At 42.6% G+C, this 14,663-nt stretch overlaps 1 protein-coding gene across 8 annotated transcripts in view; it reads right to left on the bottom strand.

Moving 5' to 3' along the window:
* Spats2l (spermatogenesis associated serine rich 2 like) overlaps positions 1 to 14,663 on the bottom strand; it is a 171,543-nt gene that overhangs the window by 78,356 nt on the left and 78,524 nt on the right. For all 8 annotated transcript variants that reach the window (XM_028886027.2, XM_028886018.2, XM_028885999.2 and 5 more), the window contains one exon: positions 11,908 to 11,968. In XM_028886027.2, coding sequence (XP_028741860.1) covers positions 11,908 to 11,968 — 61 coding nt within the window. The remainder of the gene's footprint in view (positions 1 to 11,907; positions 11,969 to 14,663) is intronic.

A 14,663-nucleotide genomic window follows, 5' to 3' on the forward strand; every position in this document is an offset into this window, starting at 1 on the left:
TACCTCCCAAGGGCTCAGATTACAGTTGGGTATCACCATGCGCAGTTTTCGTGGTTCTGGGGTTTGGACCTCAGGCTCTGCACACATTAGGCAATCTGTTTGCTAACCAGACTATATATCCAGCTGAGGGGAGCCCTCTCTTGAAGAAGGGATTGTAGTTACCTGCTGCTGAGTGACTACTGAGGACAACTAACCGATCTGGTACTTTCTCTGTCCCTGCGGAGCTGAGCTTGGGAGGAGTGTGGTTGAACGAATTTGCCCTGGGTCACTCATGAAGTGGGAGCGAGACCACGAGCTGGGCAGTGAGTTCTCTTCATACAACATGAAGACGGCTCGTTCCATGGAGTCTCTTCATGGGTTTGGTTGGTCTTTCTCACAGCATGGTAACCTCAGGCTAGACTGTTTACAGGGCAACCCAGTGCTCCAGGCAAGCACCCCAACTCCTAAGTGAGTGGCAGAATCACCTCGTTTTGGAAGAAACTTGTTTCCTGCTACACTTGGCAGCCTGCTACAAAGAGCAGATCCCCTTTGAAGACTCTAGCTCTCCCCCCCCCACACAGGGTTTCTCTGTGTAGATTTGACCCTTTCCTGGAACTCACTCTGTAGACCAGGCTGGCCTCGAACTCACAGAGATCCGCCTGGCTCTGCCTCCTGAGTGCTGGGATTAAAGGTGTGCGCCACCACCGCCCGGCAAGACTTTAACTCTTAATGCAGAAGACACTTTAGTAGGCAGTATGGCTGAATACAATCTGCCTGGAACAATAGCAAGGGGCCAGCAATATGGTGGTTGCTAATGGCAACAGTCCCTCTAATGTACACTGAGACACACAATAGGGCAACAAACGTTTCATTTCACCCATTTAGACAGCATGTACTCGGTGTATGCCTGAGTTGTTTTGTTTTGGTTGTTGTTCTTTGGTTGGTATTTTTTTTTTAAGTCACTGTGTTTGATTCTTCCTCCAATTTCCTCATAATTAACAATTAGACCGGCAGATAATTTTAGAGCAGTTTAGCCCGTTGGTCCACTACAAGTCTGTTTCTACCCTGCTGGTCACACACATTATTAGGGCTTAGGTGAGTATTCTGTCTGTATCTCTGATGAATTCCATATTTAGACTTAGTACTCAAAAAAAAAAAAAAAAAAAAAAGGAGCAATGTTATATCCCCAGGCTATTTCGGTTTTGGGTACATTAACAACAGCAGAAAAACAAGATTCTTTTCATTTATCTTGTTCCTAAAAGAATATTCAGGAATTTCTTTTCTCATTTTCTTTGTAGTTTAAGGTCTCTACTTGGGGGAAAAAAAGGTAATTATTTACATTTACTCTTAATGTAGTGTTTCTACTTTGTTTTGTTTTTTGCTCATTCACAGAACTTCCCAGATAAAAAGTATTATAAAACGGTGTAAGTCACTTATAATCCTTTAATCAATACTAGAATAAAAAAAGCTAATTGCTCTTTGGTCAATACCAGCTGAAGAGCGTTAACTTAATCTCTAACGCATATTAGCTTTGGATATTTCTTCACTGTGGTGTGGAGGAAACAGATCATAAACTTCCATGGAAACCAGGAATACAACTTCTCTTTTATTTACAAGGGTGGACCAGTTTTAAAAAGGCACATTGTTTTAAAATTAGTCAAAGTGATTATTTAGCTGACCAGATCTTGTTTTTCCTACAACTTTCTGTTTGGGTTTCCTCTAAAGGCAGTAAAGAAAAGAAAAAGTTAAAAGTGCCTTCAGTCTAGTAAGTAAAGTTACATCTGGGCCATAACTATTTAAAGGAAATGCCAATAACTCTCCATTAGTGGATGAGTAGATACACACAGGGGACTTACAGCAAAACATTATGTAGCCTTAATAAAAATAGAATAAAATAAATATAATAAAAACAAAAAAGGAAATGCTGAAATATGCAGCAACATGCCAATGTGGAGAAATTTTGTGGACATTCTGCTGTTAAGAGCCAGTCACCAAAAAAAAAAAAAAAAAAAAAAAAAACCCAGTCACACTTGTATGAAGTATTAAATAATCACACTAATAGAAGTTGAGGATACTATGGCAGTTTCTAGGGTTCTAGGGTTCGTGAAGGCAGGGAACAGGGAGTGAGAAAGGTACAATTTTATTTATATCAGACCAGGCATTGTGCCTATAGTTAACACCATACTATAGGTTTACAATTATAAGAGGGAAAATGTCACGTTAGGTATTTTACAATAAAAAACCCCCACATTGTTATATAACTAAGCATTGTTGTATTTATTTCAACAACTTTGGCTGACAATTATCTTCAAAGATTGAGAAGCAGAGTTCTGAAGGGTCCTAAAGACAGAGGCATGAGAAAGGGGGACCAGTGAGTCGCAAATGAGCCTCAGGTGGTTTAATGAAATTCTTGCAGTTTACAAAGAGTGGAAGGTTGTGCACTATATCCGAATAGAGGAGCTACTCTGGAGACTGGGGGCAGCACTCACTTTGTGGTCCAGTACCCTGCCTTTGTCTTTTACAATGCCTGAGACCACAGGGTCATCTATTAGAGTGCAGGTCCTGGTGACCCTGCAGGGTAACAAAAGAACTCACATGCTACAAAATGACCCCGAAGCCAAGAGAGGTGACACAGTGTAGCAAAGGAGTAGACTTTTCAGGGGCAGTAACTGGACCTCTTTTTACTTTAAATGTGGTTAGAAACAGAGTTAGGGGAAAAGGTTACTAAAGGACGGCTTACTCTAGAAGTTGAGAAGACCCTCCTACGAGTAGGAACACAGTCCAGTTTGCAAAGGCAAGGGATCCTGGGTCTGTGTGTGTGTGTGTGTGTGTGTGTGTGTGTGTGTGTGTGTGTGTGTACATGCACACACCCACCTGCACAAGTGTGATGACGTCAGAGGAAATCTGCGTTACTGTTCCTTAAGTGTTGTCTACCTTTTTTGATACAGGGTCCCTCATTGGCCTGGAGCTTGCCAAGCAGGCTAGGCTGGCTGGCCAATGAGCAGGCAGGATCTATCTGCCCCTGCCTCCCTAGCAACGGGACACATGTCCACACTGTCACCCTTGGCTTTTTAAATGTGTGTTCTGGGGATTGAACTCAGGTCCTCTCATTTCATTGACTGCTCTATCTCACCAGTCCCTTAGAATTTGTATTGTAATTTATTATTTCAGAGCAGTGGGTTACAAACTTTTTATTCATTTTTTCCCAAGACCATGAAAAAATTCATGCTTCTATCATATGATAAAATTCCAAAGTATATATATCTCAATTTCCTTTTTACAGACAGTTTTTTGATATAATTGAGGGGTGTGGAGTCTAGAGAAGTCTGTTGTGGGAGGCACAGTTGATTGACAGCCCAGCCATGCTAGGCTGGTCCCATGCATCGCTCCTCTAGATGATGTCAGTGCGCTCTCTGAGGGACATAGGGTCCTCCAGTTGGCAGCTTTGGTCTGCATCATGAGCCTGACAAAACTTTCTTACCACTGCATTGCAAGTTTGTGGTGATATATTGTGTACCCTAATAAAGCTTGTTTGAGGATCAGAGGACAGAGCCAGCCACTGTATTAAACATAGAGTGGCACACACCTTTAATCCTAGCACTCGGGAGGCAGAGATTCGTCTGGATCTCTGAGAGTTCAAGGCCACCCTGGACTACATGAGATTGACTCAGTCTAGGAGAGAAACAGAGCCAGACAATGGTGGCACACACCTTTAATCTCAGCACTAAGAAGGAAGTGATATTACTGGGCAGAGAAAGGTATATAAGGCGTGAGGAGACAGTCAGAGGATTTGTGGGGTTGGTGAGGTGGGACGGGGCAGTGACTTACTCTGTTTCTCAGATCTTTCAGTATTTACCCCAATATCTGCCTCAGGGTCTTCTACTAATAAAACTGTTTAAGATTCGAACAACACAAGTTGGGAACTTTTCTTGCTGGATTTTTCTCCCCCTCCTTCAAAGACGTCATGACATCTGAAGGCTGCCCCTCACTGCATCTGCCTATTCTCTCCCATTTATCACTTAAAAGCACTGCCCTGCGCCCCCACCCTAGGGAGGCACGCCCCACCTCCCGCCTTCCTACGAACTGTCTCGATTCATAATTACCTACAATTACCATTATAGAATCTTGACTAAATTAGCAAACCAAATTTTGATGAACAGATCCTGGGGTAGGGTAAAATCTGTAGTATTCCTATTATGTAAACTATTAAGTACACAAGCAAGTTAGAAACTTCGTATCGGCTGGCTTACCGAGAAAAGGTGACTTTAGTGACATACAAGAATTTGCTATTAAGTGCTACATCTGCCCATCTGTCTGTCTAGCCACGAGTCTCTCTCAACGGATTTTCCATGTGCAAGGTCAGAAGAGAAGAAATCACTGTTGCAGCCTTGGCAATCTTTTATCTCTAAAACTGGATACTTTAATATGAAGGACCAAGGTAGGAAATAGCCAGAATGCGGGAGAAGTCCCTACTAAATTCCAAGGGATTGCTAACCAAAGTTACTTTTTTCCTGCAGCCCAATGATTTCATTCTTGACATGCTCTTATATTCATGAACACTGAGCATCATCTGTCTCCCACACACCCCTCCGCCATCGTACAGAAGGGGTTACCATGAAAGGCTGGAGCAGAAGGGGCGGGGGCAGGAGAAACAGAAGAAACCTTGTGGATTCCGGTCATGTAGCTCGGAGAAAGCAATGTGATGCTAATCCTGCAATAGTAAATTTCTTCTTATCCCCTGAAACTGATGCTGACATTTCCATTTATTCATTCAGTTCCTTTAGACTCCTTGTCAAATCTCTTCTAGTTGCCAAGCAACAATAACAGCAGTTCTGTACATAAGCATTAGGCAGGAACCATTGTCAGTGTTTTCTCCTTTCTCTGAGAGCGAAATTTAATGACCCTTTCCTATGAGAAAATGATGGCAGGAACGGGTCCCACAGTGAAATCTGAAAGCTCTGCAGCTGCTGTGCTCGTTATCTGCATCCAAGGGCCGGGCTAAATTAAATTCTCATGAAAAATTATAAAATTAAGGTTTCCCCCTGAAGTGTGCATTTATATATATATATATATGTATGTATGTAATATATAAATTATATATATATGCAACTACATGTCATTAAAACTCATCCCAACTCCTAGGAAATGGTTTCTCTATGAAATGGGTTAATAGTTTAAAGATGTGTGATAGAGGATATCTTCATTCTCTGATCTGCTACAATCTCTGTAATCCAATACTTGGCTTTTTCTGACTACCCTCCACCCCAAGTAAAAACCCAAGCTATATTTTCAGTACTTTGCAAAACATGGACCAAAAGCTGCAGGAAAAAAAAAAAATAAATGGAGCATGCTTATTATGAGATAATAAAGTACTCATCCAAGTGTTGTGGAGATTCCCTGTCTCAGTGACCCTCGGAAACAGTGATGACACTCCTTGGAAGCCTGTGGACAAGAGACTCTCGTCCCCTTTCATTTTAATGACTCTATACGGTTATTGTTTACAATCCAATTTGCCTCAATAACTTGAACAGCTATAAAAGCTATTCAATAAATGGCTTCTCAGCAATGATACTACAGACTGAGCTGTTCCCCATTCCCATGTCATCAGACTGTCTTGTCTCAATTACTTTTTGTACAGCTCAGCAATCCCTATCAAGTCCACTGAAAGTCAAGTCCACTTTCATGTTTTCTCACCTGGACCCTTTCTCCCTTCCCAATCTTGATTCTATGGAAATTTACATTTTTGAACACTGAAAGAAATGTTCATTAGAGGTGACTTCCCCGTTTTCATTTGCAAAATAAACAGATGATCTTGCCCTGCACCTGTATCCTCTAGGTTTCTGGTACTAAGAGCTCAGGAAGCATTTCCACGCTCACGGTTGTATTCGATGACTTCACACTGGGCACTAACTCAGGGACCTCACTCCTGCCAGCTGAGGCCTCTATGGCTAAGCATGCCCCAGCCTGATTTAGTGAGATGACTTTATGATCATGCTTCATTTGCTCACTAGGAATCTGAAGTCAGAGAGTTACATGATTTGTTTCAGGCCGATCAGCCGCTCACTGGGGAACTGATAACTCCTGCCTTCCAGACATATGCTTTCCCACAGCCTTACTTACAGAGGTCATTCCCAAGGGCACTGGGTCCCCTATGGTGGCTCAGGAATCATTCATCACTGGAATGGCTTATCACACCATACCTGGACACTAGGAACACTACTACCTCTACTTTATAAGCAAGGATTCTGTTTCCTTACTGAATTGAAGCTGACTGATGATAATATATCAAAAAAACTAACAAAAATTCTATTTTTTTCTATACCAACTTATCATTATCCTTCATTTTAAAATTCTGTAAATCAATTTTGCTTGATCGCTAAGTGTTTTAAGCAAGAAGTGTAGCTGGAGTTTTCCCCAGTCCTGCTTGGCCCACGGTCAGGACAAATCTCTCTCACCCACCAGTCCCACAGCTGCTCAGACCCAACCAAGTAAACACACAGAGACTTATATTGCTTACAAACTGTATGGCCACAGCAGACCTTTTGTTATCTAGTTCTTCTATCTTAAATTAACCCATTTCTATTAGTCTATAAGTTGCCACGTGGCTTGTGGCTTACTGGTACTTTACATCTCACTTGTCATGGCGGCGGCTGGGCGTGTCTCTCCGCCTCAGCCTTCCACTTCCCAGAATTCTCTTCTCTGCTTGTCCTGCCTATACTTCCTGCCTGGCTACTGGCCAATCAGTGTTTTATTTATACAGAGCGATATCCACAGCAAAGAAGCAATTCAATAGTCACTATCAACTAATTTATCCATAAAGTTTCTAGTGTTGAACTTTGTTTTAAAGAAAAATAATTTATATACTTATGTGCACACACCCTACATGTGGGGACACACACACACACACACATACACACACACACACACACCCCTACATGTAATTAAAAATAAAAACAAATCTTTAACGAGATAAAAAAAAAAACAAGAAAATACCTGTAAACAGTGAGTTATTCCCAACTATAAGAATTCAGGTTGCCCAAATATTTCGGTCTGCTGTCTGCCTGCAATCCGGTTTGCTTTGGGGATCCATTCCACGGGCAGTTGATCACCTAGCAAACTTATCTGTTATCCTAATTCGCTGGGACCACGGTGCTTACTCACCGTCTTCTAAAGCACATGGAGTCAGCCCAAACAACCCAACTAAGCTCCCATTTCCAGGAGCAATTTAAAGCATGCCTTAATCGCCATGTGTATGAAAATGAGATGACATTTCCATTAACCTACATTCTATTTTTCAAGAAGCCTTGAGATTTGATAAAACTGTATAAATGAGATTTCGTAAGTCTCTAAAGAACTTAACAGTTCAAATGCTTGTGTTCATTTGTCTGCTACCCATTCATTTATCCAACTCTAACCAAGGGGCTAACTATGGGTCAAATTCAAGAACGTAAGACCCACACTCTGCTCCCAAGGAACAGCTAGACGTAACACAGGGAGACAGGCAACTAAGCCTCCACTACATGCAAGTAAGCTGTGATGAAAGATGCGGAGAATCTCACCGAGGAAGGGCGGGGGAGGGACATAATGCAGGCAGGGCAGGAAGAGAGAGAGAGATGTCTGACAGAGTTCCTGAATGAAAGGAAATGGAGTGAGGCATATATATCATATATATGATATATATATATATATATATATATGAATGAGCAGGAAGATATCCCATACAGGAACCTGCCTTTGTAATGGCTTGCGGGCAAACATGTTCTAGGTCACAACAGCAGGCTGAAGGGCACATGTGGAGAGACAACGGTAGATGAAAGTAAAGAGGAGGCAGAGTCTGGTCATGAAGCAGATGTCCGCCATACTAAGAAAACTCAACTTCCATTTAAGCCCCATTTTCAATTTATAATCCTTACAGTTAGAATCCAATAATACAAAGTTATTTTGAAATAAAATGTTGTAAGTATTTCTTACAAGTTTTATTTATCCTGAATGTTAAGCATTATTAGCTTCTTTTCTGGACTAAAAAAATTGCAGGAAGCCGGGCGGTGGTGGCGCACACTTTTAATCCCAGCACTCAGGAGGCAGAGATAGGCGGATCTCTGTGAATTCGAGGCCAGCCTGGTCTACAGAGTGAGTTCCAGGACAGGCACAAAGCTACACAGAGAAACCCTGTCTCAAACAAACAAACAAAAATTGCAGGAAGACAAAAATCACTTCTACTCAATCTGTCTCTTTGATTCATTAGAGATATACAGAGGATTCATTTCATTATCAAACCTTTTTTTTTTAAAACAACAAAGATTGTGTATTTCCCCCATTTACTTATTTATTTATTTATTTTTGTGTGTGTGTGTGCATGTGTGTGTATGCATGTGTGTATGCATGTGTGTGTATGCATGTGTGTGTATGCATGTGTGTGTATGCATATGTGTGTATGCATATGTGTGCATGCATATGTGTATATGCATGTGTGTATGCATATGTGTGTGTATGCATGTGTGTGCATGTGTGTGTGTGTGTGTGTATGCATATGTGTGTGCAGGCCTGTAGTCAACCCATGTGTCATTTCTCAGGAGCCATCCATCTTGTTTTTTGAGGAGGGTCTCTCAGTGGGTCCTGGAGCTCAGAGATTTGGTGCGGCTGACTGGCGAGCAAACTCCAGGGATTTACTGGTCTCTGCTTCCCAGTGCTGTGATCCCAAGCTCCCACCACCAAGCCTGTCTCTTAGGTGAGTACCGGGTTCCTCCTCAGAGTCGCCCTGTGCTCACTGAGCCATCTCTCCAGGTACCTCCTATCATAAGACCCCCCCCTTTTTTTTGCCATCACAAGACTTTTATTTTTAAATTTTCCACAGCTGTTGACTAGATATTGTATCAAAAGCACTAGAGATCTGTTCACTAATCAACCAAGGTTTATAGCTTAAGAACTAACAGTTGTTATTATTCTTAATTTTCAGAACTGAAATGCCATTGCTTCCTGTGACAGATTGAGAAACAAACTAATCATAAAAGGCCATAAAAGCTAATAACGAAAGGAAATAAGTAAACTAAAATAGATCAAAGTGAAACTATATATGATCCGAATCTGTTGTTCATTATGGCTTATTTGATGGAGTTGAGCAATCTATTAACTTTTGACATGGGAGGGTGGAATTCACTCATTGACTCAGAGGAGCTTCACTTTCACGGTCATGTAGACCCACAATATTTACAACTTAACATCACCCTTGCCCAAAATACTGCCCACAGATTGATGAGTGACCCAAGTGCAGTAGCAAAACATTCACCATCTCGTTCTCCCTCACATGGTCACCTGACGGGCAGCCCCTGATGGTCAACGCACTGATGCCTGAGTAAAGCATGGCATCTTCATGCTGAACCTCTGCGGTGTGCATCCAGACACATCAGCCTGTTCCCTCTGTTCTGAGTAAGACCATCCAGTGCTGCCCGCTAGGTCTCCACGGTCGTCCGTCCACTCGCTGTGCTTCGCAGGAATCATTTGCTAGAAATCTGACTCCTTAGAGTGCTTTACCAGTCTGTAGCCTGATGTGGAGGCTACTGGATCCAGCCATCAATAGATGGCTGGAAAAAGCCAATCTTTGGTCAGTACCAGAGAACCCACCCCAGCTTTTCAAACTGGGGACACATATTGTCATTTAAATAAAAGGAGACTATGAAGGCACATTACCAAGGAGACACATCTTTATGCTGTTGTTTATTCAATGATCAATAAGCTAAAATAGTTTAATATTAAAATAATATGTGGAATACATGATGTAATATAATGGATAAAAATTTCACATCAATTAAGATCGCACACAAAAGTCTGAAGAAACTGTCTGTTGGTAAAAGTTGGTATTTTTTTTTTCCATCTTCCAGAGACGTGGTAGCAAATCTGTCTTTCTGTTCACTATTAGAAACTCTGAGACGCAGTGGAAAGGGAGTGGACTTCGGAAACAGACACAGCTAAGTCTGACTTTGACCTAGTCAAGCGTGACTTCAAGGCTCAGTGTCCTCATCAAAGAGGAAGTCACTGAGTAGATGTATAAACACACAGCACATTCTCAGAGGCAACCAGGTGCTCTGAAAACATATCCTTCCAATCCATGCTCCTGTTTACGTCTTCCCAACAGCTGGCTTTTGCCTGTGGAAGCGAGCTCTACCTAGTTCTATCATGGCTGGCATGCAAATCCCTTCAGCAGTCTGGTGGAGCCTGAGGTCCTTCTCAGGACGATGTATTAAAATTTATGACAGACAATATGTACGATTACAAAGGAAATAGCTCCTATTGAAATAAAGGTCAAATACTAATACAAACAAAACACATGCTACAATAGCCCATGTACTTCTCTATCAACACCTCAGATAACACATTCTGGCAACAGGGTCTACAAGGACAGTTGTTCTGAAGAAATGATGAGCAAGTAACACCTTGGGATGTCTATAACACACATAATTTGATATGAAAACACGTAAGGTTTCTAGAGACGTTGAGTTACAGGGTCCTGCTACTGTGGGGCTTTCCACATTTCAGGCCTGAAGGAACCGTTAGTTTCTCTTAGATGTGAGTGATGATAAAATGTACTTGTAAGACACAAAGTTCCCATCCAAGCACACGGAATCCTGGATTCCACCCACGGTCCCCTGAAGGTCCACGGCCCAGGTGAAGTGGTACCTTTTGGCCTTAAATCCCACCCTCTCTGCCTGTCACTCTCAGGCCCATCTGGGTATCTGATCTCCAAACACACTCAACTCTGTGCATTTTGAGCACTTACTTTTGCTTTTATATATGATTCTTTGCTTTTATATATGATTCTCCGCCCACAGATCTTTACATGGTTGTTTCCATTCCCATCAACTTTACGTCAGTTCTAACATGACCTTCTCTCACAGGGCTCTTGGGACAGCCTCATGGAAAGTAGTCACCTCCCCACCTCCCTTCCCACCAAAGCATCCTGCTGTGTGTTTCTCAAAGCTGTTCTTGGGTCTGAAAGGATTGTGCTCATTTATACGTTCCTGCATTTATTTTCAGCTTCTCTTCCCTAAATGTGCACACTATGCAAGCAGGTGCCCCATCTACATGCTTAGTACCACATGACTGGCACCCAGTAAAGAAGGAAATTGCCAGGACTTGGCAAATACTACTCCTCTCAGCCCTCATTCTATATTGTTAGTACAGCATGAATACAAAATGATGAGGGGCAAATACCTATCCTTAAGTGAGTGACAGTCCCATGGAGTCTAGGGTACCTCTGGGCAATTGTGACATGAGTAGAGATTGACAGAGGTTCCTGTCCATTCATGCCCATCCATGAATCTTAGGGAACACAGCTCCTATTGATAATCTTTGTTGCTAGGGAGTAGGTTGGGTAGCCTTCTCTCAACGGCCTATGATCCTGTGCTACTAGGAGTCAATGCCACAATGTTTTAATTAATACACAGACGGCACAAGGATGCTGCTGACCCAAGTGGGGTAAGCTGGGAAGGGCTGGGAATGGCGATCAGTTGTTACCAAATGATAAAGATGGGAGGCGGAGTCAGTGTCATGAACTCTCAGGGCTGAAGGACTCAAAAGGCCATCTCAAAGGACCACAGGATGGTGGGGGAGGTAGTGCCATACTCAAGCTCTTAGATGCTGCCTCCTTGCTATAGGAATGAAAGCACACGACTCACCTGGGCTATTGCTCAGTTTCTGTCTCTGTATCATGGAGATGATGGTCAAAAACGAGAAAATAAAAGTATCGTGCTTATCACACCCTCCACAGATATAACTTTCTGATAAACAGTATACCAAAGCAACAAACTTTCTATGTGTCTCTGCAAACCATTTCTCCCTTCTTCATTATAATCAAGTTTTTCCAGCAGGGGTTAACATCTGTTGAGCATCTGGTGAGCAGTTTCTGAGAGCCAACATATAGCAAGCCCCTACCTTCTCCTTGACATTCACATGGGTGTTGAGTTCAGCCATCTTCCTTCTAGGGGTATAAGCCCTGTAAAGAAGGGATAGGAGAAACAGTTAATGTTTCTGTGATTTCCCAATGTGTCGTTTTTATGTCCTGCTGTGGTCTGAATGAGAACGGCTCCCACGGTCTCGTGTATTTGAATGACTGGTCCCCAGTTGGTAGAACTGTTTAGGAAGGATTAGGAGGTGTGTCACTATGGGTGGGCTTTGAGATTTAAAAATCCATGTTATTCCAAGTTTTCACCCCCCCACCCCTCTCTCTCCTCCAGCTTGTGTATCAGATGCGAGCTCTCAGCTACTGCTCCAGCATCATGTCTGCCTGCTTGCTATCACGCTTCCCACCACCATGGTCATCAGCCACCCTCTGAAAATGTAAGCTCCCAATAAACTCTCTCTTCTATTAGTTGTTTTGGTCCCTGGTGTCTTAGCAGAGCAATAAAAAGTAATTAATGCTCCCTTTGACATGGTAAACAATTTCATTCAGTCCTGATCATAAGTACTATTTAGAATGTAGAAATACTTTCCAGTTAAACATTTGACTTAGGTCTGTTCTAAAAAGCATGTTATGGTAACTCTGGAAGACAATGCAAAATCTTTTTATTCGTACTGTATTAGCATGGAAAATGACGCAGACAGACGGGAATGAACCCAAACTGTGTTTCTTCTTATTGTGAAAAAGAAAAGGGGGGTGGTCAAAAGCTGAAACTGTACCAATTTCAAATAAGCATTGTCATGGCAATCCTCATTGTGGAAAGGTTGTCATCAGCCCTGGGTAATCTCACACACACGTTAAATGTCTTGAGCACAGGTGGAAAGAACTCCAGAGGAGCCAGGGAAACCGGCTGCCACTGTATACAGAAGAAACGCTAATTCTCTCTTTTCCTTCTATCTGGGATGTTCTCGCCTTAGCATGGCCATTTCTTTTCTGACAACTTCATCTTAGCTCAAGCTTCTCCTTCCCCGAGAAGGGGCTTTCCTGACCACTCCGGCTATGGCTGCCACCTCCCTGGCTCGCTCTCCACTGGCATGCTTAGAATACCTAACAACTTCTGGGACACATGAGTACCTCATCACATCTTCCAAAGACCATGAGAGCACCATTTCCAGTCTCAACGGACCCTGAACACTGCTCGCCACCTTCCTACTCTTAACTCCGGGCTGCCACCATGGCTGTCTGTGAAGTAGCCCCACCCTGAGATCTGTGCTCCTCACATCGAGCTGTGGTATTTTTCTTTCTCCTATCTGGTCAAAATCTTTGACCATTGTTATTGAAACCGAATCTTAAGCCTTTAATAATTTCAATCTTTTTGAGACAGAGAATAAATGACTTCTATGCCTGACAGACTGGCCCAGAAGTTAGCAGCAGGTCACCCTCTGAATATATACGACCTGTCTGCATGCTGACCACTTCCTGTCAATCAAGAGTCATGGAAATGCGTTCTTGTGTTCTTTCTGACTTTTGACATAAAGTATCCCCATCTCCAGAGAAGACACATGTAAGTCACTGCTTGCAAAAATGTTTTGATTTCTTCCACTTTCTTTTAAACCTAGCTCTCAAGTAAAATATAAATTTTGATTTAATACCTTTTGCCAGTTTTTGGATGAAAACTTGACCATATCGAATGTAGACTCTATTATCATTCCAATCATTCTCAAATAGGAATCCATTTATACATATTATCAAATACTGGAAACAATCAGATTTTATTTTTAGAACTTTCCAAAGAGTGCTGCCAACTGACACGTGCGTTTTGGGCATGCCAGCCAGAGGCCCTGCACACTCATTCCTAGGAAGGTGGTTCTCTGCAACATGCTCTGCACAGACAGCCACCCCACTGAAAACACCTCTCACCTCTTTCCATTGGCAAATGCTATGTCTCCAAAGTTGGCATAAGGGAGACAGCAAATGTACTGGCTGGCAAATCATACCTCCAATCTATTCCGGATTACTCCTGCCCTTGAATGGTACTAGGAAAAGATTATTCTCTGATTGTCTCTAACATCCGTCACCACCGTGTCTGCAAGACGTTCACGGAGATGGCCCTTCCATCTCCGTGGTTGTCTAATTCTGGCCTTGCGTAAACATCCACTGATCATACGGCTTTTTGTCAGGGCGTGACTGTGTAGATGTTGGGGGATGTTAAGATGACCACGTGTGGAGTCACACAGGCAGTGAACGGTGGACTCGCTCTTGGTGTCATCTGATTGACAGCCTGTGAGCGACAGCTCCACCAGCCGGCTGTATTTCTACTTTTTCCATTACAGATGTGTGAAACCTGATGGAAGAAGTTTGGTTTTGTTTTTGCATTCGGGCTTTAAAGTCTAGGCTGCAGCATTGTCTACAGCTCAAGAGTTAGAACCCACAGAGGAATCCAGGAGAAACCCCAGAGAACAGGGGTTTCTAAATTCCGAGGAAGCAGCAGCCCTGACGGTAAGCTATGTTCACAGGAAAGTGCTCTCTCTGTCTCATCTCTGTCTGTCTGTCTCTGTCTGTCTGTCTGTCTCTCTCTCTCTCTCTCACACACACACACACCTACTTTCTTGGCAATTTCTCTGCTCACTGACCTCACGGCGCAAAGGCTCTTCTTAAGAATTGATGCCAGTAAGATTAATCATGACATTATTTTTTTCCGTGAAAGGAAATGATGAAAACAAATGCGGATTGGCACCATGTAGGTTTCTCAGATGTGAAGACAGGAATGATTGTAGGAGCGGAACTCTCT

Source organism: Peromyscus leucopus, chromosome 13 (assembly GCF_004664715.2).
Source record: "Peromyscus leucopus breed LL Stock chromosome 13, UCI_PerLeu_2.1, whole genome shotgun sequence".
Lineage (NCBI taxonomy): Eukaryota > Metazoa > Chordata > Mammalia > Rodentia > Cricetidae > Peromyscus > Peromyscus leucopus.